This window comes from Gymnoscopelus microlampas (assembly GCF_963454915.1).
Source record: "Gymnoscopelus microlampas genome assembly, chromosome: 16".
NCBI classification, from domain to species: Eukaryota; Metazoa; Chordata; class Actinopteri; order Myctophiformes; family Myctophidae; genus Gymnoscopelus; species Gymnoscopelus microlampas.
The window spans coordinates 12,335,289-12,363,030 of NC_139953.1; the positions used below are offsets into that span (position 1 = coordinate 12,335,289).

Sequence of the window (27,742 nt, forward strand, 5' to 3'; positions counted from 1 at the left end):
TTTTCCTCTCCTTTCCTCCGATAAACCAACCAACCACTGGGAGCGTGGATACTCAGAGAGAGAGAGAGAGAGAGAGAGAGAGAGAGAGAGAGAGAGAGAGAGAGAGAGAGAGAGAGAGAGGTAGATGGAGAGAGAGAGAGAGAGAGAGAGATTAAGAGAGAGATGGGGGGAGAGAGAGAGAGGGACGGGAGAGGGAGAAATACAGAGAGATTAAGGAGGGAACGAGAGAGAGAGAGAGAGAGAGAACTGACAAACTGGATGTGAGAGAGAGATAAAGGAGAAATGCAGGAGAGGGGGAAAGTGATGAAAGATTGTATCAGGGTCCAGGGGATGGAGAGAGAGAGAGAGAGAGAGAGAGAGAGAGAGAGAGAGAGAGAGAGAGAGAGAGAGAGATTGCCAAACAGTCTGCCAAAATAGTAAACTGCTCAGTGTTTGATTTGTGGCCCTATGACAGAATGTCTACCCCCCCTCTGTGCAGGTCAAACCAACTGTCTATCCTCCCCTGTCAGGCCAGGTTCTCCACCTGTCCAAACAAAGATGGTCTCTTGGGACAAAAGTGAACTTTTTATTCCATGTCAAAAAAACAACAACAGCTCATTAAGTCACCAGAGAGTAGCCTATTGGGGGGGGGGGGGGGGGAGACTATGTCAGTGGTTCTCAAAGTGGGGTCCGGGGACCACCAGGGGTCCTTGATGGGGTTCTGGGGGATCCCCAGCTACATGGTTGTTTTATACAGGTCTGTAACTCTGACTGAGTACAAATGGAACCATGTTTTGAACATTTTTCGCCTATAATGACATGCCCAAAATAGGAAAATAGGGATGCTAGCCAGGTTGAAAGTGGTTAAGAAGCGTCAGAGCCATATTAGGAATTGTATGTATGTAGCAGACATACAAATTTGATATACAGTATACAGTATGTATTAAGGTTGAGTCACAAAAGTCCTTTTTTATGTTAGAACCAATGGCTATGCTCCTTGAGTTAGTTGTCCAATTAAGCCACAGCCAATGTGATGCTGTTCTTTTATTTGACTGCTAATTCATGTAGACCTGTGGTATTTTTTCAGTTTAAGTTGGGCAGTCTTTAAAGGTTACACATTTTTTTGACCATTGTACAAGAAACACGTTTTGACCTGGTTTGTTTAAGTAACACTTTTTTAATTACAATTATGGTCTCTGGGGACTTGTTTATGCATCAAGCTAGCTTAATTCTGCTGCACCAGTAGTGAAGCAAGTTGCATTTTGTTGGATGTTTTAAAGTGTTAGGTAATCGGTATGATATCTAATAAAACCACACAGATTATTGGAGGTTTTGACCTTAGTCGAGGTCATCTGGTGCAAGCAAGCTCATGAGATGTTTTCTCAAGACGTGCTCACAAAGTAATTCAGAATTACTTTAAAGAGGGGCTTTATGTTTCTGTTATTATTAAGTACCAAATCATGGATATACAGTAGAAACCAAATGGACCATTATGTCAGAGAGTGTACAAATGTGTACACTCTTAGAGTTATGGTGGTCTATGGCCTAATTACAAACCAAACTGGGGTCCTTGGAGAAAAAAAGGAGAATCACTGTACTGGTAGCTACTGAACTACATTTCCCACTAACTGTTGTGAATAGCTTCACTACTTTGAGAATGATGTAACTTTCAAGCAATTTATTTCGCCATGTAGCTGGATAGCTTGAGTTCCATCACTACATTTTCAGTGCATCAACATAAAATAGCACTGCACTACAGATGAGTTTTGAGTGCAATGTTTCCATCACACCAAGGAGAGAATTCTACTTCTCCAACCATTTGCAGTCATATGTTTTATTCAATCACTCAATGGCATAACATGTAGGCTACTGCAGCCACATTACTGACAATGAAAGTAGAAAGTGGCTTCAATGGCTGTCACCAGTCACCACCAAGCACTATAACAATAGCTATATTGTTCACCATTGTTGTCATTATAGTTGTGGGGTGGAATTTTAGCGTTAGAACCATTTTTAAAACAATATCTTAATAGTTATAGTGCTTGGTGTGGAAGCAGCACGTCCTCTAGGAGCTGCTAGAGAGACTTCACAATGTTTTGTTGTTGCCTACAATTACATCACATCACATCACATGCACTGTTCTCTCAGGCCTTCTTTTGGCTCATACAAATAACAAATGCAAACAAACCTTTGTAAGGTCTATATAGTAAGAGCTTTTAAGAGATTTTTGAGAGATCTAAGAGAGGAAATCATATTGAAAATGAAAGAATTGCTAATCGCAGGCTTTGACATTGTGGGGGAAATCCCCCTTTTCCTTGTGTCTGTGTTTGGACTGAGGATCTGGCCTTTAAAGCAGAAGAATATTTACTGCCTTCTTATCCTCTAAAAGCATGGCACATGGGGGGTTTTATGTTCCACCGACACAATATTTGTATTGGCGAGGAATGTAGCTAAGCCAGAATCCATCCTAAAAGAGAATTTACACATGCTAATCCTGTTCATTTAGGGAGTTCAAACAATGGGCCTATTTGTTAGGTTGGACAGCAGCTGTCCTAAAGCTACAAAGCAGAACTTGAAGGATCACAATTTGTGATGTCAATATGGGTTGTTCCACAATGAATCACAACCAAGGTGTGATTAATCATTTCCAAACTTTGTTTGTTTCAGGTTTTAGCTCCATGTCAACACTCATGAACAACCCTCCATTTCTGTGTAATTTTCAGTTGGTTGTGAGTGGCCCCGGCACCCGGGCCACAAAGTTGGTTACTCATTCACTCACTGTCAGTGGAGCATCCCCAGAATATGTCTGTTGTTGACTTACAAGCAAATGTATTTATCTACAACAGATAGAGCCAAAATGTATAATCTACAAGCTCACAACGGTGATATGTTGTTGTGAGCTTGTAGAGCTATTTTTGTCTATTTTTAAAAAAAGATTGAAGAAAATTAAATAAATTACTGTGAAAATATGCCCAAGGGGCGTTTGTTTGTGTATACAATTAATGAAGTATTATTTCACGTTGGCAAAGCGCTCTCATTTCAACATGTATATACCTCAGGACAACAGAACAGTCAGCCATCAACTCACAGCTGCTGCTGGGTTCCATCAGTCAGCGGTCAGAAGTGAGTTATGTGTCTGCATACAGTACAGAGTATGATACATATGGATGTCATGGTAGGACAGAGATCATCAGGTTTGATTCAATTACCTAAATAATATTTGTTATAGTTGGATGTCTGTTATTGAGAGGAACAGTGTGCAGTTTTGTAAGTACTCAGTAAGTATTCAGTAAGTAAAGTCAGTAAGTAACAAGCTGCTGTGAGCTTGGCTATTCTCACTATTTTTAATGTTTTTGACATGTTTTGAAGATTTCTGCCTATACTAGGGATCGTTTCGGCTATTCATCGAATATTGATTATGTTTTTATAATCGATTAACTCGATTAGTCCAATTTACTGTTGTAACTCTACTCACCTACACAGGGCTGAACACATCCCAAAAGCAAATCTATATATTATGTTCAGTGTGTTAATTTCACACAGTTGGGATTGCAGTTGAGATTATAGCCATTATGTAGGCTACTCTGTTAAAACTTAAGTGTTGAAACCCCCACTGCACTGTTTCAGAACAATATAGGATATTATTCAACTGTATGTCTAGTCTGGTCACTCCCCAAGTGGGGGGAAAAAGTCATTGTGTTATTCTGTCCAGCAGAGGTCATCCTATACTCTTTGAGTGAGGGGAGTACTTTTCTCCATGTCATATGTGTACACAATAATTCATCCTGAGGTCATACTTGTCCTGCCCCAGACCCATTCCCTGCTTCCCCAAGGGACCACAATGGAAATAATCCTCAGGGCTATATTGTGTTATCCTGACTTTTTTTTAAATGTTGTTCAAGCACATAGATAAGACCAACCTGAATAATGAATCTATCTATCTATCTATCTATCTATCTATCTATCTATCTATCTATCTATCTATCTATCTATCTATCTATCTAGCTACAGTATCTATCTTAAATACAGTAGCTAGCTAGATAGATAGCTAGATAGCTAGCTAGCTAGCTAGATAGATAGATAGATAGATAGATAGATAGATAGATAGATAGATAGATAGATAGATAGATAGATAGATTAATAGATGAAGACTTGTGGTATTTTCCTAGAATATGCAGCTCTGTCAAGTCTTGCTGTATAGCAATTAGGGGTGCAACGATATGTTTTAACAACGATTCGATACGTATCACAATAATTGGTTGTCGATACGATACATGAACGATACAGGTTAATTTAGAACGATACGATACGTTTCTATTCAGAGATTTAGTCAATGCGACACAGGAACGATGCAGGACAGGTTAATTTAGAACGATACGATTCGATTCAATGATTTAAAATCAATATAGTAAACTATTTATTTTACCTAAAAAAATCTGTGTGAAAAATAATTACCTGGATACTGGATATAAAGCCATCTTTCTCTTTTTTCTTCTTAAAAGTACGTAGTATTGATAAAATAGTTTTTTTGCATTGCAAAAACGATACGATACGATACAAAGTCAAACAATACGATATTTTGATGTTTGCATATCGATATAGTAGATCATTGAAGATTCAAAATCTGTGGGAGAGTGAACCAGATTAAAACCTGACACTGACTGCGTGGCCTATGTTGTTTTCTCCTGAGTCATCTTCATAGATGATTTTATCTTGATTTCCTTTCCCCTGAGTATATGCAGATTATATAATTAATGTAATCTCTAAAGTACAATGGCCCTAAACAGATTAACAATGGTTGAGATTACTAGGTTAATGCTCCACTGTATGCCAGTGTAAACAATAACCAAATTTGATCAATCTATACAAATAAGCTTTGACAGTGTAACATAAACACATGTTATTACATAGGAATATACACAAAGCTAAAGTTCAGATTTATTTTTCAGACATTGTGGGTGACATAAAAAATAAATGTTATGGCTCCCATAGCTCCAATCGGAACCTCACCCTCCGCTGTATAGCTCCGAGATGAGGTTCCATATCGTTCTCTGCCGTTCGGCTGAAAAATGTCCGCACATTTGCCACTTTACATGTTTCTTACCCCGTTCTGCACATCGTATCCAAAAAGTAAAGGTATTCTGAAATGATCACAGATGATTGAAATTTTAACTCACCATAAAATCTAACAAACGAGTTGAAAAAAGCACTTTATTCGCCTCTCTCCTCCGCCGGTTACATGTTTTTAAGACATTGCGCAAGAGTTGCGCCCATAGAGATAACATTACTGATTCCCCTACTGGTCAAATGTTGAATTGCATCTTCTAATGCATAATATTATTGAACCGGCTGAGGAGAGCATAGAGGTATATGAGGAGAGAGGCGAATAAAGTGCTTTTTTCAACTCATTTGTTAGATTTTATGGTGAGTTAAAATTTCAAACATCTGTGATCATTTCAGAATACTTTCACCTTTTGAATCGGATGTGCAGAAAGGGGTAAGAAACATGTAAAGTGGCAAATGTGCGGACATTTTTCAGCCGAACGGCAGAGAACGATATAGGACCTCATCTCGGAGCTACATAGCGGAGGGAGAGGTACTATATGGGGCTATGGCTCCCATAGACATGTCAGTCATATGTGAAGGATTTAACCAACATTTGTTTGAAAAAGACAATTTGTATCATTTTGGGGTAGATTCTGGCTTTGACAATGCTTTCTCTTGCTCCCAAATGTTGATCAGGCTATAACTGAACAGATATTATGTAAAAGTAAATAATCAAATACATAAATGTCAGGATTAAAAGCCTGATTTTCCCCTGATTCCAGTTAGAAGCAGTTTTGGTCAAGCTGCAAATGTCTCATGCAAGAGGAAGTAGGGGAGAATGTATCTGTACTGCCACCTGCAGGTCAGATGATTATAGAACTCTATGATGAGAGAATTGAAGGAGAAAGTTTGTGTCTCAGATTGATTGATTTGTACCTTGATGCAGTCATTAAATAGGCCTACACTAGTGTCAGCCTTTATATCATGGTATATCAGGTTTATCACTTATATCACCAGGTACTGTATGTGTACAAACATGACACATCATAAAACACATTTTGAATAATAAAACATGGGATGGATGCAATTGGTCAAAATAAATAACATTTTGAAAAATACAATGACATTTGGAAACGTGGATTTTCTTCAATTTGAGATGCGATAAGAATAATGAATAATGAATAATAAGAAAAATACACAGGGCTTGTAACATTTTACAATAGTATAAAAGATGAACATTAATGTGCATCTCATCGCTTGCATAATGTATATCTGGCATAGGCCTACTGATAACAGTGGACCCTCCCCAGACAGACAGATACTGCCCTCTGGGGGTCGCCAAGTCTCGTCTCGCGTTATCTCAGATATGAGAGCGTAGTAGTGGCAACGAGAACTGGAGTGTGGGTAGCGTTGCCATGTCCGCTTATTATAAGCGACTTTGGGCTCCTTTTTCTGTAAAATTACTTGTAAATATTGGTGGTTGCGGGTTGCGTTTTTTGGGCTTGTTTTTAAAGTGTGATTATTTGGCCTTGTTTCGAAATATATATGTTTTTTATCATCGTTTAAAACAGTTCTCAAACATTTGCACGTCAAGGACGCCCAAATGAATATATTTATCTGCAGACCCGCCCCCATCAGATTTTTTTCCCCCAAATATTTTTCAAATATATTCCAAATATTTCACTTTTTCTTTTCAAGAACTTCTTGAAAATAGCATATTTAGCTATTGGTTATTTTCAAATAGCCAATAAAGTGCACATGTGACTCTAGTCGCTTCTTTTGGGCTTGTTGTCATAGACTTGGTTGCTTATTTCTCTCGCAATATCTGGCAACACTGAGTGGTGTGTGGGACGGGCAGAGCAGACAGTCAGCTCAGCAGAGAGCGAAGGAGAAGACTGGAGTTGTTATCGAAGAGAGAGAGAAAGGGAAAGAAGACGAGATCGGAAGAGAGCAGGGGGCGTGTGTGTGTTTGTGTGTGTGGAGGAGGGGGGGTGCACGAAAAAGAAGCAAAGAAACCCGATCAACACAACAACGGCGTGCGTGAATGAGCACAGGGACAGCCAGGAGTCAAGCTGGCGGACTACAGCACCATGGCATCGGCGGGGGACACGTTGTACATCGAGGCGGACGGCTCCGAGATGCCCGCCGAGATAGTGGAACTCCACGAGATCGAGGTGGAGACCATCCCGGTGGAGACCATCGAGACCACCGTGGACGACGACGACGAGGAGGACGACGACGAGGACGACGATGAGGACGATGATGACGGCCAGCCCATGATCGCCCTGCAGCCGCTGGGGGTGGCGGACCACCACAACATCCACAACCTGCACAACATCCACCACCACCACCATCACCAAGAGGTGATCCTGGTGCAGACCCGGGAGGAGGTAGTCGGCGGGGACGACGATGACTCTGAGCTGCACGGCGGGGACCCTTACGAGGACCAGATCCTCATCCCGGTGCCGGCCCCCGGCGTGGAGGACGAGTACATCGAGCAGACTCTAGTGACCGTGGCCGCCGGGAAGAGCAGCTCGTCCTCCCGGATGAACAAGCGGGGAGGAGGCGGCGGCGGCGCCGGGAAGAAAGCGGGGAAAAAGAGCTATTTGTGCAGCAGCGCGGAGGCCGGAGGGAGGAAATGGGAGCAGAAGCAGGTGCAGATCAAGACTCTGGAGGGGGAGTTCTCTGTGACTATGTGGGCATCGGGTGAGTTATTCTGCTTCTGTCCGATCAGTCTGGCTCTATGATCATCTCTCTGCCCCGCATTGTTCATCGCTTTCGCTCGCTGGGAGCATGAGGCCTTGTTGCAGGGCGTTGTCCTTTCCTGCACCAGACTAATTCCTGGAAGTAGGAAACCCCCCCTAAAATATCGCACGTTTTCGACGCAGAAATGTGTGTTAGGTGTTAGAGTGAAATGTTTTTGTTTTGAAGGGAGGCCATGTTTTAGTGTGTTGCTGGGCGCCGCCATATTTTCTCCCCGAGACTCTTATAAGTATGGCGGCGGCCCGTCAAACATGGCGCCCGGGCCCCGGTCAGGGTAGTGATGGCGGTGCGCGTGGTGGTGAGGTGCGCACACTGCTGCTGCAAGGCCGCAAAGTACTGGCGCAACAGCATAGACTGCATGCAGACGTGCACGTTTCAGCTGTACATGGTGTTGGGGGTGATACGGAATATTGTTTTTTTTTAAGAAAATGTGTGGCTTTTTGTTTTGGAGGCTTTTTTACGTTTAGCAAAGAGCTTGTGCTGGCTGGCAGCAGACGCACTGACCAACGTTGCCAGATATTGTGAGCGAAATAAGCAACCAGGTCTATGAAAACAAGCCCAAAAGAAGCGACTATTATGGGCCCAATGAGCACTTTAAACCAATATGCTGTACACCTGCTATTTTCAAAAAAAAATCTTTAAATAGAATGTGGAAGATTTGACAACAAATCTATCACAACGTTTTCAGATGGGGGGGGGTTAGGGGACAAATGCATATTCATTTGGGGGTCCATGACATGAAAATATTTCAGAACCACTGTTTTAAATAATAATTAGCCCAAATAAGCAACTGCACTTTAGAAACAAGCCCCCAAAAACCGCAACCACCATTATTTACATGCAACTTTACAGGAAAAGAAGCCCACAGTCGCTTATAATAAGCTGACCTGGCAACAGTGGCACTGACGTTGTTGTTGTGTGTATGGGTCTGTGCTGCACAGCTGCAGACATCCGATCCATTCATGGATTTAATGTTATTTGCCAGAAAGTATTGCAGCATGAGACATCTGGTTGCACGAAGCATCTGTTGATTTTCCTTAAAACGTTTCCCTTTAAAAAAAAAGAAAGAAGTGTTTATAATGATGAAAAAATATAACCTTTTAAAGTTAAATCGTTAAAGGGGTATTTCACTTATGGGTCATTTTAACATCTATTCAAGCTTTTGAGTGCACCCCAGACAGTTTATAAACACCACAGCATCGGTATAGTGGGGAAGGCTTACACAGAAAATAGCAGATCGACAAGCTCATCGGCTATTTTCAGCAAAAGCTTTCCCCACTATAACACAAACAGAAAATACACGAGTATTGATCCCTGAGGGACCTCGTTTACCCACATGGGGTTTAAGTGGTTAAGTTGCTCGTTTAAATATTTAGATATTGGACATTCAATCGATCAGACACGCCCCCTCCTGTATGAACCTATGATGAGCCCATTGAACTTCAATCTTCATTTTAACCATGTTAAAACACTACTACTTGGACTATTGTGTGCAGCCCAGACCGTTTTTACGTTGCTTCATTCAATATTTAGATATTTATTTGGTCAGACACGCCCCCCTCATATGCAGTGGTGTAAAGTAACCAAGTATATTTACTCAAGTACTGTACCTAAGTACAATTTTTACTTCTACTTCTACGCCACTACATCTCATCTTTGTAGATTTGCCCTGCTTCTGGGGACTGATATTGTCCTCCTAATGCATGAGGGGCTGTATATTTTCCGCTTTTAAAACTGATAACATTTTTTCTATTTGAATCAGTCACCAGAACCAGGGACATGTGTTTTCACTAAGTTTAAAGTGAAATATCTGGACTGACTTTAATCAGCTAAGCCCCTTAAAATGTATAGACAACAGTAGCTACTGTCTGTTTAAACAAAAATGCTCTATATGGTGATGCTTCTGCTATTCATGAGCTTATAGCTGTGTTGTTGATAAGAATAAATAAATATGTGCCCCCCGATTTGTAGAAGGGGAAATGTCACTACATTATCGGTTCAGTCTCTACAATGTTCCCTAGATAAATATAAAGACATCGACCACGAGTCGGTGGTAGAAGAGCAGATCATCGGGGAGAACTCCCCCCCTGACTACTCAGAATATATGACCGGGAAGAAGCTGCCCCCTGGTGGAATCCCTGGGATCGACCTGTCAGACCCCAAACAGTTGGCCGAGTTTGCCAGGTGAGTGTGTGTTTGATCTGGATTGTGTGTGTGTGTGTGTGTGTGTGTGCTCTTGTAATTCTATCTTCATGTGGACCAGATGTCAAGAATGGGGAGGTGAGGCAAAGTGAGAACATTTTTGCCACAGTTCTCACATTTCTAAGGGGCTATCTTAGGGTTGTCTTATGTTAGGGAAACCATTAAGTTTAGCCATGTGGTGAGGGTTTCGTTAGAGTTTTAATTTGTCCAAGGAGGTTTATTGATGGCCCTCACAAGTGTAGTATTACAGATGTATGTCTAATAAGAGAGATACTGTGAACGAGATGTCAACACATCTGGTTTCATGCTACCATTAAATGTCACACTGAAAATGATGTCCCTCATTTCTGCACAAATGTGACGCCCATGAATATATCTCACTTAGAAAAGAATAGTATACATTTTATTGGCAACAACTAATAGCACAATATCACCAATTAAACTCGCCCAAATGGATTAATCACAAAAAAGCCAAACGCTTCTTTCCATTGTGGTCCATTCACATTACTTGACCATAATTCATTTGGTGGGATAGGGTTTCCCACCCCCTATGACATGAGAGCAGTTAATATTGTCAATAAGGGCTGCAACTGATTTATTTACATAATAGATTAATCTGATTATTTTTTGTTGTTTTATTAGTCTACAAGTTATCTGATCCCAAATAGACATATTGAAATGTCTTAATCTACTACAAGTGCAATTCCCAGCTGGCTACAACTAGCAGCCAGCTGGCTGCTACTAACAAACCAAGCTAATACCCAGACAAAACAAACGACTCTACTACTGAAGGCATTAGATCAATGAGTCTCAACCTTTGTAATTGTATAGACCCCCAGTTTGATATATCTTAGGCCACGAATGCCCATTTGACATGATGTTTGTTTTTAATCTTCCAATACAACCTTCTCCTTGCCTGGGCCTTCTGCTCTACCGCACCACAGTCCACTGATGCTTTTAAAAATGGATTACCTTTAAAAAAAAGCGTTTTTACCTAGTTCTTTTATTTATCCTAGTAGGGTCCCATGTAGTTGTTTGATTGCCTTTGCTGTTTTTATGCCAATGTTTTTAAACACTGTAGCACATTGAGGTTTGCGAAATGTAAAGTGTTATAAATAAAATGTATTATTATTATCAATCTCAAGCTACACTAAACTCCTTAGTGTTATTTTAACTCTTGAGATTGTACAAATCTTTTTCTTTCTTTTTTTTTCTTCTTTTTTATTTACCTATAATAGGCAATCGTGTTTTTAAATCGAGTAATTTGTTTGGTAGTACTGTTCAGTAACTTGCCAAATAGTCTTAAAAACCCTACATGAAATGCAATTGTGATAAGATCATGGTTCGTGATCCTGCCTGGGAAAACAATCGTGGCTTAATATTTCTTGCCATATCGCCCACCCCTAGGCATGTTCTCAGTCTAATGTAATAATTAGGCCCTGATATCATGCCAAATGCATTGCAAATGCTTTCCAGACATAAAATGATGACATTAACATCCCAGGTCGGTCCAAAAGTATCCTGGACGCTTCTGGCATTTGGCGGCATTACCAGATGGCCAGTCTGGTCATGTCATGTCGTGTTATGTCCTTTATTCCCCTAAGGGCTACTGGTCAAGGCTGTAAATAAAGGTCCTTTGGTCAGAAACTCACACAAACAGGCTTGTACTCTCGCAGATGACATTTGCTCATTAGATGCCACAGATTTCTAAATGGTTTTAACTAATTTAATTTCTGAATGGGATCCAGTCCACAATGTTTTGACTGCCCATAACTGCACTAATATTTTCAGTGATAACTATGCATGTTTGTGTTGAATGTGTGTCGAGACCCTAGTTTACACTAGTTTTCCATCGTTCGTGTGTGTGCATAAGTGTACTGCCCTCTTGAAATCTTTGCGTACACCTTCACACACAGCACCACCTGGACATTACTTTTATTATAACCGGGACACTGACCTGGATGTCTTAGTTTAAAAGTATAGTGTTGGTGGTGTGTTTGTTTGTGTTTGACTCATGTTAGATATGCTTTTCCTCCACCACAGAATGAAGCCAAGGAAAATCAAAGAGGACGATGCTCCCCGGACGATAGCCTGCCCTCACAAAGTAAGTGTTATGCCCCCCCCGTCTTCTCAGAGAAACATTCCTGCCACTTGGCTGGAATCTATGGCCATGAGATTGATAGCCCTCCAGAGGCTTTCATAAAACCTTATGTTGCTGCTGCCTTATTTGAAGTATATATGAGAATTTCTTAAATGACTACTTCATCTTTCATTTGTTTGCTAATTCCTGCCCTTGAACTTGAAATGCAAAAGAAATGTTGTGTTTGATGTGTGTATTTACCTCTATATCTATCTATAAGATAAATAGCCCGGGGCAAAAGAAGCTTGTCTAGACTAAACAAGTACCAGTTCGGCCCAATGTATTTTTTTCTTCTCGGTTTCTATCAGTTGCAGGCTGCCACTGTCTGCCCTGGATGAACCTCTCTACCTGAGCAGGGCTCCAGACTGCTGCCCACATTAGCATGCGAGTTAAAAATTTCACGTGATTGCATTTGCGTAAGGATAAATCGAGCGATGGTTAATGCAACTTGCATTAGCCATCGCTCTGTCGATGTATCCTTACCTGCACTCTTCTTGCCTGCACTTTCACCATCAAGGTGCGTGTATGTAGTGGCACTGATGATGAAACACGTGTAGCAATCCTTCTGTCCTTTTGAAGCGACCGTCGTCAGTTCTTAGACTAGTTTTAACAAATAATCTCTAGAAGAAATGCTTGTTTCTATGTATGGACAAGTAGAAAAGCACGCACATCCGAAATATAAAAAGCCAGGTGCTGGACAGAAGCAAACACCAATGAAAGATACTGGGTCATGCTCCAAAACATTAAAGTGTTATTACAACCTCGTAGCGTGACGTTTCGAGCCTAGTGGCTCTTCCTCAGACTCTTGTTTCTATGTGGGACACACACTGCTTTTTATAAAACAGCGAGGTATGCTCGACTGAACCCTCCTTAGATCCTACTCGGACCAGAGACGGCAATGTTGCTGTCTAGAAAACAATCATTATTGTCAGAGATTAGATCAGAGGTCTCCGCCTACTGACAAGGTCTGGTGATATCTAAATTCAGTGAATGGGCTCAAACTGGGTGGAAATAATTTTTGAAATGTAAAAAATAACAGCATCACGGAACCAGTGCAAAGACTGCAGAGCATTCATTCCTTCCTATGGGTAGGGCTGTCACGATTACAAATTTAAGTTGACGATTAATTGACGCGTTGTGTGTTTGTAGATCTGTTTTTTCCACTATTTTTGTAAATATGAACCCTTTTCAACATGGATACGATTATGACGAGTATGACAAAATAATTGCGATTATCCCAAATAATTGCGATTAGACGATTATGTAATAATTGTGACAGGCATACCTATGGGATGGTATAGGATTGGTTTTCAAAGCAGTGGGCGTAGGTTAGTTACTGATGGTCTTCTCCGGCATGCGAGCCCATTCTTTGAATTTAGATTTCCCCAGGCGTATCAGTAGGCGGAGATCTCTGATCGAAAACACAAAAGTACTGTAATATTATTAACAAGCAGAACGTTAAGGAGGACAGTGGGCTTTGTGTTTTATATGTAAACTCCAGTTAAAAGTTTCCCTTTTGTTTTTAATAGCTTGGCTTTTAAAATAAACCAAAAGCTTTGCACTGATGCACTGTTGGCTGATAAAGAAACAACTGCACAATGACAAGGCAATGGAAAACATTTCCAGAAAGACGGATGACTGTTTACTTTTATTTGAATGTTGTTCACCTTGAAGGTTCTGTCCATACAGAGCCGGTTGGCTTGTCCGCTCGCTGTGTTCCAAGTATGCAAGGACACTACATACAATTCAATTTGTCTCCAGAGGGGAAGTTGGGTGCGCAGCAGTATAAACAGTAGATGAGATCAAATACCAGAAGAGCATAGTAAAACTATACGTGCTGTTATGTTTTGCTTTTATTTGATTAAAACACCATTATTTTTTCACTAGGAAAGCTTACTTTTTATTTGTATGACAGCATTTAAGTGAACTCACTTTGTTTGCCATGTATGTCACATTTATACAGGGAATTGCATTTGGTGGTGTTTTTCTCCACAATACAAATTTAATCAACTGCATCAAATTATCCATAAAATGAAACCCATTCATTTAAAGAATGCACATGTATTTTCAACATTTGTACATTTTACAGTTTTTTTGTTTATTTTTTTGTCCCCCCCTCCCTCCCGGCTTTTAGTATCTCTTCTCACATGGTTACTTTGCTTTTTGTTTGTTGCTCTGTGCACTTCTGTTGGCACACCAACTAATGTACTTTTTTCTTTATTTTGGGCCCAGGGTTGCACGAAGATGTTCAGGGACAACTCCGCCATGAGGAAGCACCTGCACACCCACGGACCCCGCGTGCACGTGTGCGCCGAGTGCGGCAAGGCCTTTGTGGAGAGTTCCAAACTCAAACGTCACCAGCTGGTTCACACAGGGGAGAAACCCTTCCAGGTGCGTACCTGGACAGACAACCCATCTAGACTAAATATTGAATCAAGCAACTTAAAAAACTGTCTGAGGTGCACACAAAAGCCTGAGTGGACGTTAAAATTACCACATAAGTGTTTTAAAGTGAAACACCCCAAAACCTTTAAAACATCATCATAGCAGAAAATACATTGAGCTTGTAGACCAGCTATTTTTGCTATTTACCTTACGAAAAAGTAAATATGGCTTACTCTGAGTTAAAGTTTCTGCCGCTCGCTATTCGCTCATGTTAGACCCCCCCGCGCTCCGCTCCCCGTCGCTCCTCGCTCACGTTGATTTGCGCAAATCTCGCTCCACGCTCCGCTCAAACCGGGTCGCTCAACAGTAAAAAAAAAAAGAAAAGAAAAAGAAAGTAGAAATTCTAATGACATCTCGGTGCGCTGTGCACTGCGGATGTCTGTGTGTCTCTGAGTCCGTGCGACCGGGCATGCTCAAACATTCGGTGCGCGGCCCCCACGAGGGCGGCCTGGAGCGGGAGGCGGTCCTCGCTCTGAGTAGCGCTCCAACCTTTTTATAACCAGCTCCGCGCTCACGTCAAAATCGCGTCGCTCCGCTCCGCTCACATGCTCTGCTAGGATACAAACATCAAACCTAGCATCTTTATAAAATAACCTTCTTAGCATTTCTGTTCAACAGAATGTCTATGTAAATAACATGGAGTACAAGCAGAACAGAGAACAAACAGATCTGCATTGTATAACTAGGTCTATCTGGCTTTGCAGTCAAAGATGTAGCATATTGTTTTACCCTGAATTTGCCCCTGAGGCATTCACCGCATTACAATGCTCAAAACACCATGATTGCTCAAAGTAATTTGGGAAATGAGTTTGAGCACTTCAGGAAGAAGGAGAGCTGCTGCGACAATGCTTGTCGGATTTTAATTTAGAAAGAATGCCTTTCAGTGTGTTTTGCACTTACAATAATTAAGTTAAAATAATTAGTCTTTAGTAAACAATTAGTAGGGGCAGCACCGTTTAATGGACTAGTCGACATGCCGCACTCATCCCTAGTTCTCTGTCACATCAAAATTCTCTGATGCTAACCACTGAATAATCCCCACGCCCTTGTCTTTTCCTTCCAGTGTACCTTTGAGGGATGCGGGAAAAGGTTTTCTCTGGACTTCAACCTGCGCACTCACGTGCGGATCCACACTGGAGACCGACCTTACGTCTGCCCCTTTGACGGTTGTAATAAGAAGTTTGCCCAGTCTACCAACCTCAAGTCTCACATCCTTACACACGCCAAAGCGAAAAACAACCAATGAGAACCCTGCAAAAAAAACAAAAAAACACCGGCCACAAGCCGTGCACGCGCACACTCACACACACATACACAGAATAAAAACCCATCCTAGCAACACCTGTGAAACCTTGCTTTGAAAAACTGAATAAATGATTGAGACTTTGGGGAAATAGAAGGATTTAAAAAGACTTGAGATGGCGATATCAGCCAGTTTTCCTTCCTTCCCTCCCCCCACTTCTGCTGTTGTATTGGCTGAGGAACACTGACTCCCCCAAAGACCCCCTCTTCCACCACAGTACTTTTCTCTTCCTCCAGTGGCGCTCGGTTGCCAGAAGATGGAACTCATGGACACACATCAGAGACTATTATTTCTACCGCACAGCCGTGTGAGAGAGAGAAAGAGGAAGAGCAATCTGTCATGTTTTTGGTTCTCCTTGTCCTTTCACGTTTTAAGTTAATTTTACTGCCTCTCTTCTATGCTCCTTTCCTTAAAGTGTGCATATTGTACACTTAATCTGGGCTATGTTTACTAAAATTGTGATTTTTATTTTTTCGTATCCTGCGTTGTATATGGGATCCACACCCATGATGACATGAAAGGCATCGGCGTTGAGGTGACTTTCACGCTTACACACAAGCTGAAAAGGAAAAAATATATATTTGTTTGCATTTCCATACCTACTTTGGTTGTATTTTTTTCCTCTAACCACACAGAATAATCGTGTATACTTGTATTGTATGGCTGTATTGGTATTATGTAGAAATAGAGGTGTGATTCAAAGTGTTAACCGATTAAACTTTTAGTCATTGAGTTGCTTTACCTTTTTCTATGGACTGTCTTTATGCAGAGAAAATGAGTAGTATGAACTTTACTCAGAGCCTGTCTCAGGTTCAAGTACCTGAAGAAAACATGTTAAACCACTTTATAACCCTGGCGTCCCCATTTCGGGCATGTCATTATAGGCAAATATGTTCAAATCATTAAAAAGAAAAATCAAAATGTTCAAAAATAGCCGACCTACAAGCGCACAAAGTGTCACATCGCAACGTGAGTTTGTAGATGGGCTGTTTTCACTATTCGTCATACGACAAAGTATATAGGGCTTATGTGGTTAAAACTGACAGCGTGACCATCACCTTCTTTGTTAGAATGTAATGTACAGGTGTCAACCATTAACTTACTTTTGTTGATATTTACACTCATGTATCTCAATTGTCCACAATAAAAATGGGTCATTTGAATCCTCTCAAAATAGCCAGTTACGGTTTTGTCTGATTTCTTCTTTGTTTGTTGTGAAATAACATTCATTTTGGATATTAACCACTTAAACCCTATACTTAGTTAACCAAAGTCCCCCCAAGGATCTATACTAGGGCACCCTGCCACCAATCTTCGCTGAAAATAAGCAAAAATTCAGCATTTCTCACAACGTGACACGTTGAGCTTGTAAATCTGCAATTTCTTGTAAAATGTTTAACCCAGAATAAGGACGAAAAGGTTCAAGTGATTCAAAGATTTCCCATATTTCATTATCGCTGCAGCTAATGAGAAGACTGCTGGAGTGATAAGCCTAGCGGACTATTTGATCCTGAATGGTGATGACAAGATAAGCTTCACTTATTCTTCCTAGATTGAAAGATCATTGCATTTTAAAGCTGTAATCCGAAAATGTCATGTCGTACCGGGGGATCTGAACCTGGGTCTCCTGTGGGAGACTACATTTTTACCACTCTTCAAGACAGAATCCCTGTGTTGCTCATGACCTTCAGGCAGTACTTGTCAACCACTTAAGTGTCCTATCCACACTTTTCCATTTCTCAATGGAAAAGTAGGGAGACCACCTCCAACCACTGCAAATGTACTAATTAATATTGTATAACACACTCTGCCATGCCGTTTTGGGTTCATGTAAAGGTTTTTTTATTCATTAAAATAAGTTCTGGATTACAGCTTTGACATCTTGTAATGATGAGAGTAGAAGTAGGATATCATGAGAACACAGACAGATATTCTTATACAACTGACTTTAATGGCTGTAAGAAAAAAAGAATAAGTTATTCTCAGTCCAATTTAGAACAGCACCCTTTCTGCAAACTGCCCCAAAGCTAGGTGGAATGAATTCCCCTTCCCTTCACCTGTGTGTCTACTCTGTACTAGCAAATTGGAATTTTAACTCCCTCACTTTTTTCTCATTTTCTGCTGAGACAGCAGGATTAGTGCGCAGTCTAGCCCAATGTCCTGCGGAGATCCAGCTTCCTTCCAGGATGGATTTTTTTAATTGATCCGCTTCAACCCTGCTGTGCTGACTGTGAATTCCTCAATAGAGGGAACTTTCACTGCCCCCTGCTGGAAGTAGGTGGCACAGACGTCGGCCACTGGCTGTGTGCGCTGTCCGTGGTGCTGAACCAGTCCATTGATCACTATAGAGGGAGGCAGGTCGTCTATACACTGTGATCAAATGGCAGGTTAAACTGCGACAGTTTTGTAACTGCAGCATTTGTAGCGTGACCCGCCGCCCGTCTGAGAACCACAGTTAATTATCGGGTGTTTTTCTTTTGTCCTCTTTTCCCACTACCACCATCTCTCTCTCTCACACACACACACACACACACACACACACACACACACACACACACACACACACACACACACACACACACACACACACACACACACACTATATACTTGTGAGGACAATTTTAGGAAGGTAGTTTCATAAATGCTATTTGCACCTCATTTATTTTCTTTTTCTTTTTTACTCTAGCCCCTAAAGCCTGAGTTCATTTGTGCACCAGTTACACTCACCCAAAAATATTTTGGGTGCCTGACACCAGTATGCAACTAAGTAGCTATAAATCGTATGGTTGCATTGTATGGATAGAACATCCATTTCACAGGAAAATGTCCTCACAAGGTCTATTTGTTAAATTCTACTTATGGTGGGGACATTTGGCCCTCATCATTCTAGTAAAAGGCCACACACACACACACACACACACACACACACACACACACACACACACACACACACACACACACACACACACACACACACACACACACACACACACACACGCCTTAAGAGGAGCTCTGAGGTGGGGAAAATGGAATGAAAAAAAGGACAATCCTCTCCGTTTTCAACCTAGAGAAAAAAAAACATTTCAGCTCAAGCACTGACTGTTGATGTGTTATCGGGTTTTTTTCAAACAGAGGTAGACGGTGCTGACATTCTGTTTGAAATTCACAAGGTGCTGCTGCACTTACCTTCCACCTTTCCCTTTGTGTCGGCCTGGGACGCAGGCAGCCCTGTGTGACTGGCCGGGCTTCCGTTCCACTCGCCGGTTTATAAGGTCCTGTGTGTGTGTGTGTGTGTGTGGGCGCGTGCGTCCGTGCGTGCCTGCGTGCGTGCGTGCGTGCGTGCTTGCGTGTGAGGCTTAAGCTTTCTTCAGACCAGTGATTCAGATACTATGATTCCACTCGGGTACACAGTAGGTGGGTGTCACTTGGGGATGGTGGTGGTGTTTCTTCTTTAAATGCCTTATTTACGCTGCCCTGAAAATAGCAGACCTACAAGCTCGCAACGCGTCGCTTCCGCGACGCGTTGTGAGCTTGTAGGTCGGCTATTTCCCGGGGCACGCGACGGTATCAAGAAGACTCACCTCAAAACCAACTCACCTCAGAGGTAGGAATACTCACCCCGGAAGACTCACCTCAGAGGTAGGAATACTCACCCCCAAGATTTTCGGGGGGTAGGAACACTCACCCCATGACCTGAGAAAACTCACCTCGGAAGACTCACCTCAGAGGTAGGAATACTCACCCCAATGTTTAAAAAAAGGTAGATCTACCGGCTTGTGAGCTTTCCATTTTCACAGAATGCTTTCATAATGATGTTTAATCCATATCTGGATTAATCCATATCTGGATTAAATTCTTTCTTTGAAGGTATAGAATTAATAAAGTGCTTTAAATAGTGCTTTAAATACAAGGTAGATTTCATCAGAAAAGGTAAAAAGGTAGATCTACCGGCTTGTGAGCTTTCCATTTTCACAGAATGCTTTCATAATGTGAGCTTTCCATTTTCACAGAATGAATGAAAGTAGAGATTTCATCAGAAAAGTGAACAAGGAATGCAAATAGCAAATAGCATGGTCATTTGCTATGTGTCTCCAGCTCCACACCTTGCCCCATCCACCTATTAGATATCAAACAATGAATCATTAAGTGGAATGGGATATTAGTGTTAAGTGGTCAACCCCCCTCCTCCCCTTCACTCCTGTGCCCCCATCAAACAAACAAACAAACAAACAAACAAAGGTAGGAACCCAGAGAAATGAACATTCCAATGTCAATGTATGTTGTTAAATTACATTTAGCTAATTAAAGTGCTTTAAATACAAGGTAGATTTCATCAGAAAAGTGAACATTCCAATGTGTATAATGCAAACAAATACTTACTTAACAAAGAAAAATGAAGAAAAACTCCAGTGAAGGTAAAACACAGGTATAATGTTTTGTTTTCTGTGTGAACACATTTGTGAGAAAAGCTTTTGGTAAGCATTATTGAACTTTAGTTACTTTAGTTACTATTAGATATACATTTCACTATTGTAAGCATTATTGAACTTTAGTTACTATTAGATATACATTTCACTATAGTAAGCATTATTGAACTTTAGTTACTATTAGATATACATTTCACTATTGTAAAACATGCATTAAACACTTTTCCCTATTTTTACCTAGGATATTTAGTTACCTACTACTTTGCTGGTATAAATGATAACAGCATAGAACATTGCATTGCACACATGCATTGTTTGAGAACTTTAGTTTTTAGAAATATTACTTTTGGTACATTTTGATGCCTTACTCTTTGTGTGTGTGTGTGTGTGTGTGTGTGTGTGTGTGTGTGTGTGTGTGTGTGTGTGTGTGTGTGTGTGTGTGTGTGTGTGTGTGTGTGTGTGTGTGTGTGTGTGTGTGTGTGTGTGTGTGTGTGTGTGTGTGTGTGTGTGTGTGTATTTTAAACACAAATATATCATTGAACAACATAATTTGGTAATTCTATACCTTCAAAGACAGAATTTAATCCAGTATGGATTAAACGTGTCTCATTATGAAAGCATTCTGTGAAAAAGGAAAGCTCACAAGCCGGTAGATGTGCCTTTTTTAAACATACAGACTTGGTGTAGAGGGGAAAGGTTAAACCCACCCACAAAACAAAAACTCACTGTACATTACACCATTGAGTTTTTCTGGGTGAGTTTTCCTACCCCCGGGGTGAGTGTTCCTACCCCCGGGGTGAGTGTTCCGAGGTGAGTTTTCTCAGGTCCTGAGGTGAGTTTACCCACCCCCCGGGGTGACTGTTCCTACCCCCGAGGTGAGTATTCCTTTTTCAGTTGAGGTGAGTTTGTCTTGAGGTGAGTCTTCTTGTATTCCACGCGACACCGTTGTGCGACGTATTAGGTACGATGATGAATTGGGCTTTTTTTAGATGCTGACTGGTGGCGTGGGAGCGTTTATTCACGCGATTGGTTGTTTTTTGATTGACAAAGGCACTGGAAGAGTGAGTGCAAAGCTACTTGTTATGCAGCTGAGGGTCTGTCATGCCTTCCAACGCACACCTGCTTCACTCAGATGCTTATTTCATTATGGCCCGTCTCTCTTTCCACTTGTTATCCTGCGGTGTGCTTAACCTGCCTGTCACTCTCTATATCTCTGTCTCTCTCTCTCTCTCTCCCTCCCTCCCTCCCTCCCTCCCTCTCACTGCCTCTCACTCTTTCCCTCCCCCTTTATCCCCCTCTCTTTCAATCCCTCCCACTCTCTCTCTCTCTCTCTCTCCCTCTCTCCTTTTCCTTTTCTCTCTCTCAATCTCTCTCCCACTGTCTCTTACTCTGTCCTCCCCCCTTCATCCCCCCTCTCTCTCCATCCCTCTCTCTCTCTCTCTCCCTCCCCCTCTCTCTTTCCTTCTCTCTCTCACTCTCTCCCACTGTCTCTCACTCTCTCCTCCCCCCCTTTATCCCCCTCTCTCCATTCCTCCCTCTCCCTCTGTTTCTCTTTCTATCTCTCTCTCTCTCTCTCTCTCTCTCTCTCTCTCTCTCTCTCTCTCTCTCTCTCTCTCTCTCTCTCTCTCTCTCTCTCTCTCTCTCAACCTTCTCCTTCTCCCTCTCTCCCCATCTATCCAACCCCCCCTCTCTCTCCCTCTCTCTCTCATACAAGTCTTAGGGACCTCAACGGCTAGATTTTCTTTCATCAATTTTCATTTTCTCTCTCTCCCTCTCCCTCCCCTCTCTCTCTCTCTCTGTGCCTCTGGGTTTCCAGGGGCAAACAAACACAGGTTTATCTCACTAAAACCAAATCCAAGCAGCGGCCCCAATACTGGCATTAGCACCAGCTCACCGCTGCTCTCTAAAAATCCTGAATTCTGAATGCATGAATAGACTAAAAATCAAGAGAATCCGCCGTATCTACCCCTCAAGCCCCTTCGTGAATGATGTATTATTTATTTTACATCTCTTATTATCATGGGCGCATGTGTGCGCTCGCTCAACCCCGCACAATTTGGCTTTCATATATTCATTCCAGTGACTGACTTAAGTTTCCTCTCTCTTATCTGTGTGCGCTCAGCAAACAGCAACGTCTCTGTAAATGCTTGTAATACAACGACCTTATGTTCCGTACCAAAATGTTTTTATTATTATTATCATTATTATCCATTATGTATTTTTGGTGAGTTGAGTTTTCTTGGCGGTGGGCTGTTGCTATAGGTCTACTACAGCACACTTCAGTACAGTACTGTATATAGAGCCTAGTCGTATTCTTTCAGATGCTATTTTAATGCAGAAATATGTTGCCAGGGTAACAGAGACGGCAGAGAGACAGAGACAGAGAGTGAGAGAGAGAGACACACACACACACACACACACACACACACACACACACACACACACACACACACACACACACACACACACACACACACACACAGAGCAGCAAAAGCAAAAAAAAATACTGACAAATTAATGTAATACCCCGTTGCACGGCGGTGCCGAAACATAGCGCCTCGCTGTGTGATGCGCTGTGTGATTGTAGAGCAGCTATTTTTGGCAAGCGGCACCGTTGTACGACGGAAGTATAAACCCCGCTTATGGACCGTTGACCGAGAGAGTGCAGCGACACCTCGGCCTCTGACAAGAGGAACATGTCCGACTCCAACGCAACCCGCTCATTACGCAAGAACCCGGAGAGGAGAGCTCCCCAAGAATCTTTTAAATGTCGACTCCGTTTTTACCAAGGCGAAGAAGACAACTAGTCTCGCTGCGCAATTAGTGTTAAGCCTAATTTATACTCCACAGTGCGACAGTGACGCCTGCCCTGCCGACAAGAACTGGTTTCCTGTTAAAGAGATCAGTTTTTGTCGGCAAGGACAGGTTGAGTTCTAGGCTATAAATGACTGTCTACATGTTTCCTACCCTTCATCTCCTCTCCCGCTCTCTCTCTTTCTCCCTTTCCTTCTCACCTGCTCTCCCCTCCCCCTGCCCATCATGAAGTCTTTCACATTCCCGTCACAAATCGTCGACACGTTATTTGATCAAATGCGTCGTTTTTAAGAACCCTCATCACGTCTCCTCCATCTAGTGCCGCTGCATGCTGCACCAACCTCTCACTCAGCCACTAAAAGGTGCGCGCATCTTCAAAGGAGTCTGCATGCATCTCATTGTCAACAAGCGACTGAACCGCTGCCTTTCTTTTACATCAACATGGACACGGTTTAGATCAAAAGATCTCCATGGGGCTTTGTTTATGAAGATCTACCACTCTGTCTCCTAACCTGACAGACTCAATTCCACTGTCCCGGCAACCAGCAGCGTCCGACAATTGATCAAACAATCGCTCCTAGGCCGTTGCTCTGATTATTCAGTGTGAGTGTATACTTAATGCCCAATTAGTGTGAAATCTGAAGTTACATGTGACAAAGTGGTTTGATATCTCAACTCAAGCACACATATAGTAGGCTATACCCTACATTAACTGAATAAGATGAAATAATCACGATTAATATAGAAGGACAGTAGATTCGTATTTCTGGTGGGCTATGTAGTGACATGACAGCCATTAAGTATTTTACAGTTAACGTCTCCTTTATGAATGCCATCCAACTGCAGAGCTACACTGCATGAAATTATGGTACCATGTCAGGGTGGACAGACATATTGTACATTATTAGCGTAGGTTGTGGCGGTAGAATTACACCTGTTTTACTTGAGTAAAAGTACAGAAGTATTGTCATCAATACATACATGACTACTAAACACTAGGCTAATTATAAGGCAGAATGGCCCGTTTCATAATAGTTTTATTGGATTGTAATTATTAATGTATGTTCATCACTTTAATTAATGCTGTGTCTATAAGCTGGGGACGATTTCAATTACTTTCAATTCATCTAAATCTACAAAGTAACTAGTAACTAAAGCTGTCAAATAATTGTAGTGGAGTAAAAAGTATAATATTTGAAGTATAAAGTAAAAAGTTAAGAAAAAAAAGATATACTTGGGTATACAGTACAGCACCTATAATATACTTGGTTACTTTCCACCATTGAGTCTATAGTCTAGGTCAAAGCAGTGAATGTCTACAAACGAGCGAGACCATATGTTGCACGACCTCCCAACAGCTTCATCCTCCATTACGGGAAGCCTGTAGTGATAACAAGATTAGCATAAGTAGTCTACACTTTTAAGACACTGTGAATGGGATTCCTAAAGAGGCTTAACCGTCCCCCCTTCACCGGGAGCTGATAAATTGTTAGAGCTGACTGGCAGATCTGCTTGCCTGCGCCCTGCTCTTAAAGATCTCTGACTCTATGGCAATCAATGAGAGATTCATCATTGGAGAAGGGAGGGGGAGGTGTGGGCTGCGGTTCGGCTCGGCGAGAGAGCCGGAGCAAATCACCTCCATAAGCGATAGCAGTGATCAGGCAAATGGGCAGAAAATGGTTCCTAATGATGCCTGGCATGTCTGGTGTAAACTGCAGCCAGAGTGTTGGTCGTCCATCAACCCGCAGTGTAACTGGAGGAGAGCAGTCGGCGCCGCGGAAGAGGTGGAGGTGGAGGCGGAGGCGGCAGCGGCATCTGTTCGTCCTGCGTGGGAGACCCTCGGGGGCGCAAGTGCATAATCCGGGTTCACGTCAAAGCATATCTGCTGTCTGAGGCCGTGAGACGCGGTGGCGTGGAAAAACGGCGTTGCCGTGGTCTGTGCGTCAAAACAACGGAAGTCTTCTACCCCGAGGCTGTTGACCTCTCTCTCTGCCAACTCACTCCCTTTTTTTCCCCATGCGAGATTCTAAAGCAACCGTTCCATTCATTTCGGTTCAATGCAGTGGGGCTTTACTCGGCATGTGAAACAAACATTGACAAAGCAAGTGTGAAATAGCATTCATTCACTTGCCTTCATCTCTTGAAAACCCAAGGCTTTAAAAGTGAAAACCTTCTTCATCATTGAACTGAAAGAAGAGATCGTGACGCGGCTGATTCAGCTCTGAGGCCAACGCGGTAAAATCTCCATGTTCATTTAACTCTGAGAGTTGCATGAACACTGAGGGATTTACTATTAACTAGCAACCACAACACTCTGCTCCTATGTGTGTGATTAACACCATATCCGCCCCTTTTCAATATTTGCTATCAACTTGGCAGTAACAGTTATCATTGAATAAACAAGGAAGTCTTTATGATTTGACTATTTCAATTATCTCTCAGCCTTGTCCAGACTGCCGTTTTCCCAGAAACAGTAATCACATTCACTATTAATGAGACGCGTTCGTCCTGGAACCATTTACTCCTCTCAATAATGCATAGTCTTTGGAATTGCCTGTGCATATTTTACACCACGCCATCTCCACCTTCTCTGTCTTCCCCATGGGAGGGGTATCAATGGCACTTTGTTCATACTCCCTATCTGACCCGAGGCTATTTTCTACATGTACTCTCAAGGATATTGCCGCATTGGGATACAATGTCATGTATGCTTATAGCTGCCTAGCCTAGTGCTGCCTGGCATACAGAGATAGTGGAATTCTAAATTGCCGCACTGAGGTGGAAAGGTCCTAAACCCACTTGTTGAATCAACTTAGTCTTCTACAATTAAACCCCCAATTAGTGCCCCCTAACAGTGCTCCTAATGGCCTCTTCAGCTTGTTGAGTCAGTCTCAGCGATGACTTTATACAAGACGATCGACCGCAGAATGGGACAAATCGGTGCTCCATTGTGACTCACCAACTCATGGTTGTCACTAAAATGAGATGATTGTTGCATCGGTGACAGCGCTGGTTCAAGTGGTTCACAATGGCACCTGTCATCGGGACAGACTGAAATTCACACAGACGGAAAAGTCCATTAGCAGTGACAGCACAAAATCAACTGAGTTGGCGGAAATTGATTAGTGGCTCATTCTCCTACCGAGAAGGGAGAAAGCCGCCCAGATTATCCCTGACAATCACTCTTGGCCGTTTGACTAGCATGTCGATCCAGCCCTGCTTGAACGGCGTCTGGCCAGCCTGGAAGCTCAGGCTCAGTCAGCAGACACATGATTGGCAGCTGATTTCTTGGTGGAGGCCAGTGGGTGGAGGTCAGGGGTTGGGAATTGCCTGGCTAGGATGTGTGTGTGTGTGTGTGTGTGTGTGTGTGTGTGTGTGTGTGTGTGTGTGTGTGTGTGTGTGTGTGTGTGTGTGTGTGTGTGCGCGCGCGCGTGTGTGTGTGTGTGTGTGTGTGTGTGCGCGCGCGCCTGTGCGCTCGTGTGTGTGTGTGTGTGTGTGTGTGTGTGTGTGTGTGTGTGTGTGTGTGTGTGTGTGTGTGTGTGTGTGTGTGTGTGTGTGTGCGTGCGTTTGTGCATACGTGTGTGGCTGTGCGCGTGCATGTGTGCGCGCAATTATAGATGACTTGAGGAAGAATTGGAGGAAGCTGGAGCTAGGTGATAAGGGTCAGTTGGCGAGGTGAAGCAAGGGAGATCCAGGGGTGGGGGGTTGGGGGGGGTGAGAGAGAAGGCCAGCTTGTTGCAGGATGCGAGGGGAGGCATGTGGTCCTGGTTTGGCCGTAGGGGTCCGTGTCAGACCTCCAGTAGAGGTCTGTTTCCCCCCTCTTTCCCCCGCCCCTTCCCCCGGCCCCTTTGTGCTCGTGCAATGAATTCTAACGAGCCCGAGGCTGTATGCGGCGCGGCTTGCAAAGAATGCTCTTTTCTCCCGTCTCCTTCGTTCCATTTCTCTTTCACCCTACAGTATGTTCTCCCCGGCTCTCCGCTCCCTGTGTCCTCTCTCTGTCTCTCCTTCTACATTTTTTCATTTTTCATTTCCCCTCTCCACCTCTCCGCTCTCCTTAACCACGCTGCCTCACCTTCATCCTACCCTCCTTTCCATATTCGTTTCGAAAACCTTCCATCTACCACTCTCACCCCCTCCTCACACTTTACCTCCTTCCCTCACTCTCTCTCTCTCTTTCCCCAGAAACGCATCTATTATTAACATGCACCCCTGGCACCCACCAGAGACTGAATCAAGGTCCCGGGCCAAGCTTGCCAGCATTTTAATCACCCGTAATGAGCAAGAAATAATAAATAAAAGCTCACCGACCCAGGCTGTTTGCGTGACAGTAATTAATTTATGTCTGACATATGTGCGGCTCGTCTCAACAAGTTTCCCCTGTTTAATTCCGTATTGTAAGTTAATCTCCACCCAATATGCTGCATCTCTCAAGGTCCAGTTCAGAGGCAAGAGACATACTGTGTAGGCGCACTGTACCAGTAAAACACAGGCAAAGAAATCAATCTTTGCACGAACCAGACCTCCACATTCACACAGGGGATCAGCTCAGCTTGTATTCCAGTAGATAATGTATATACCATGTCCTGACGTTCCCGTTATCTGAGACATTACAGTAATTGCAGA

At 42.6% G+C, this 27,742-nt stretch overlaps 1 protein-coding gene across 2 annotated transcripts; it reads left to right on the forward strand.

Moving 5' to 3' along the window:
- The first annotated feature begins 6,908 nt into the window (after positions 1-6,908).
- LOC311063765 (transcriptional repressor protein YY1-like) lies at positions 6,909-17,055 on the forward strand. 2 transcript variants are annotated; one of them, XM_084083365.1, is made up of 5 exons: positions 6,909-7,731; positions 9,810-9,972; positions 12,034-12,094; positions 14,363-14,521; positions 15,639-17,055. In XM_084083365.1, exons 1-5 carry the CDS (start codon positions 7,116-7,118, stop codon positions 15,819-15,821), a joined length of 1,182 nt encoding a protein of 393 aa, XP_083939491.1. In that variant the 5' UTR covers positions 6,909-7,115; the 3' UTR covers positions 15,822-17,055. The 2 variants fall into 2 exon arrangements, with proteins under 2 accessions (XP_083939491.1, XP_083939492.1); XM_084083366.1 differs by having other exon boundaries at positions 6,912-7,731; positions 9,822-9,972.
- Positions 17,056-27,742: the final 10,687 nt, after the last annotated feature.

Bases quoted from the DNA above. Each gene is read 5' to 3' on its own strand.
- LOC311063765 (XM_084083365.1), top strand. From the start codon at position 7,116: ATGGCATCGGCGGGGGACACGTTGTACATCGAGGCGGACGGCTCCGAG. The intron at 7,732-9,809 runs GTGAGTTATTCT...AATGTTCCCTAG, and splicing joins TGTGACTATGTGGGCATCGG to ATAAATATAAAGACATCGAC. The intron at 9,973-12,033 runs GTGAGTGTGTGT...CCTCCACCACAG, and splicing joins CAGTTGGCCGAGTTTGCCAG to AATGAAGCCAAGGAAAATCA.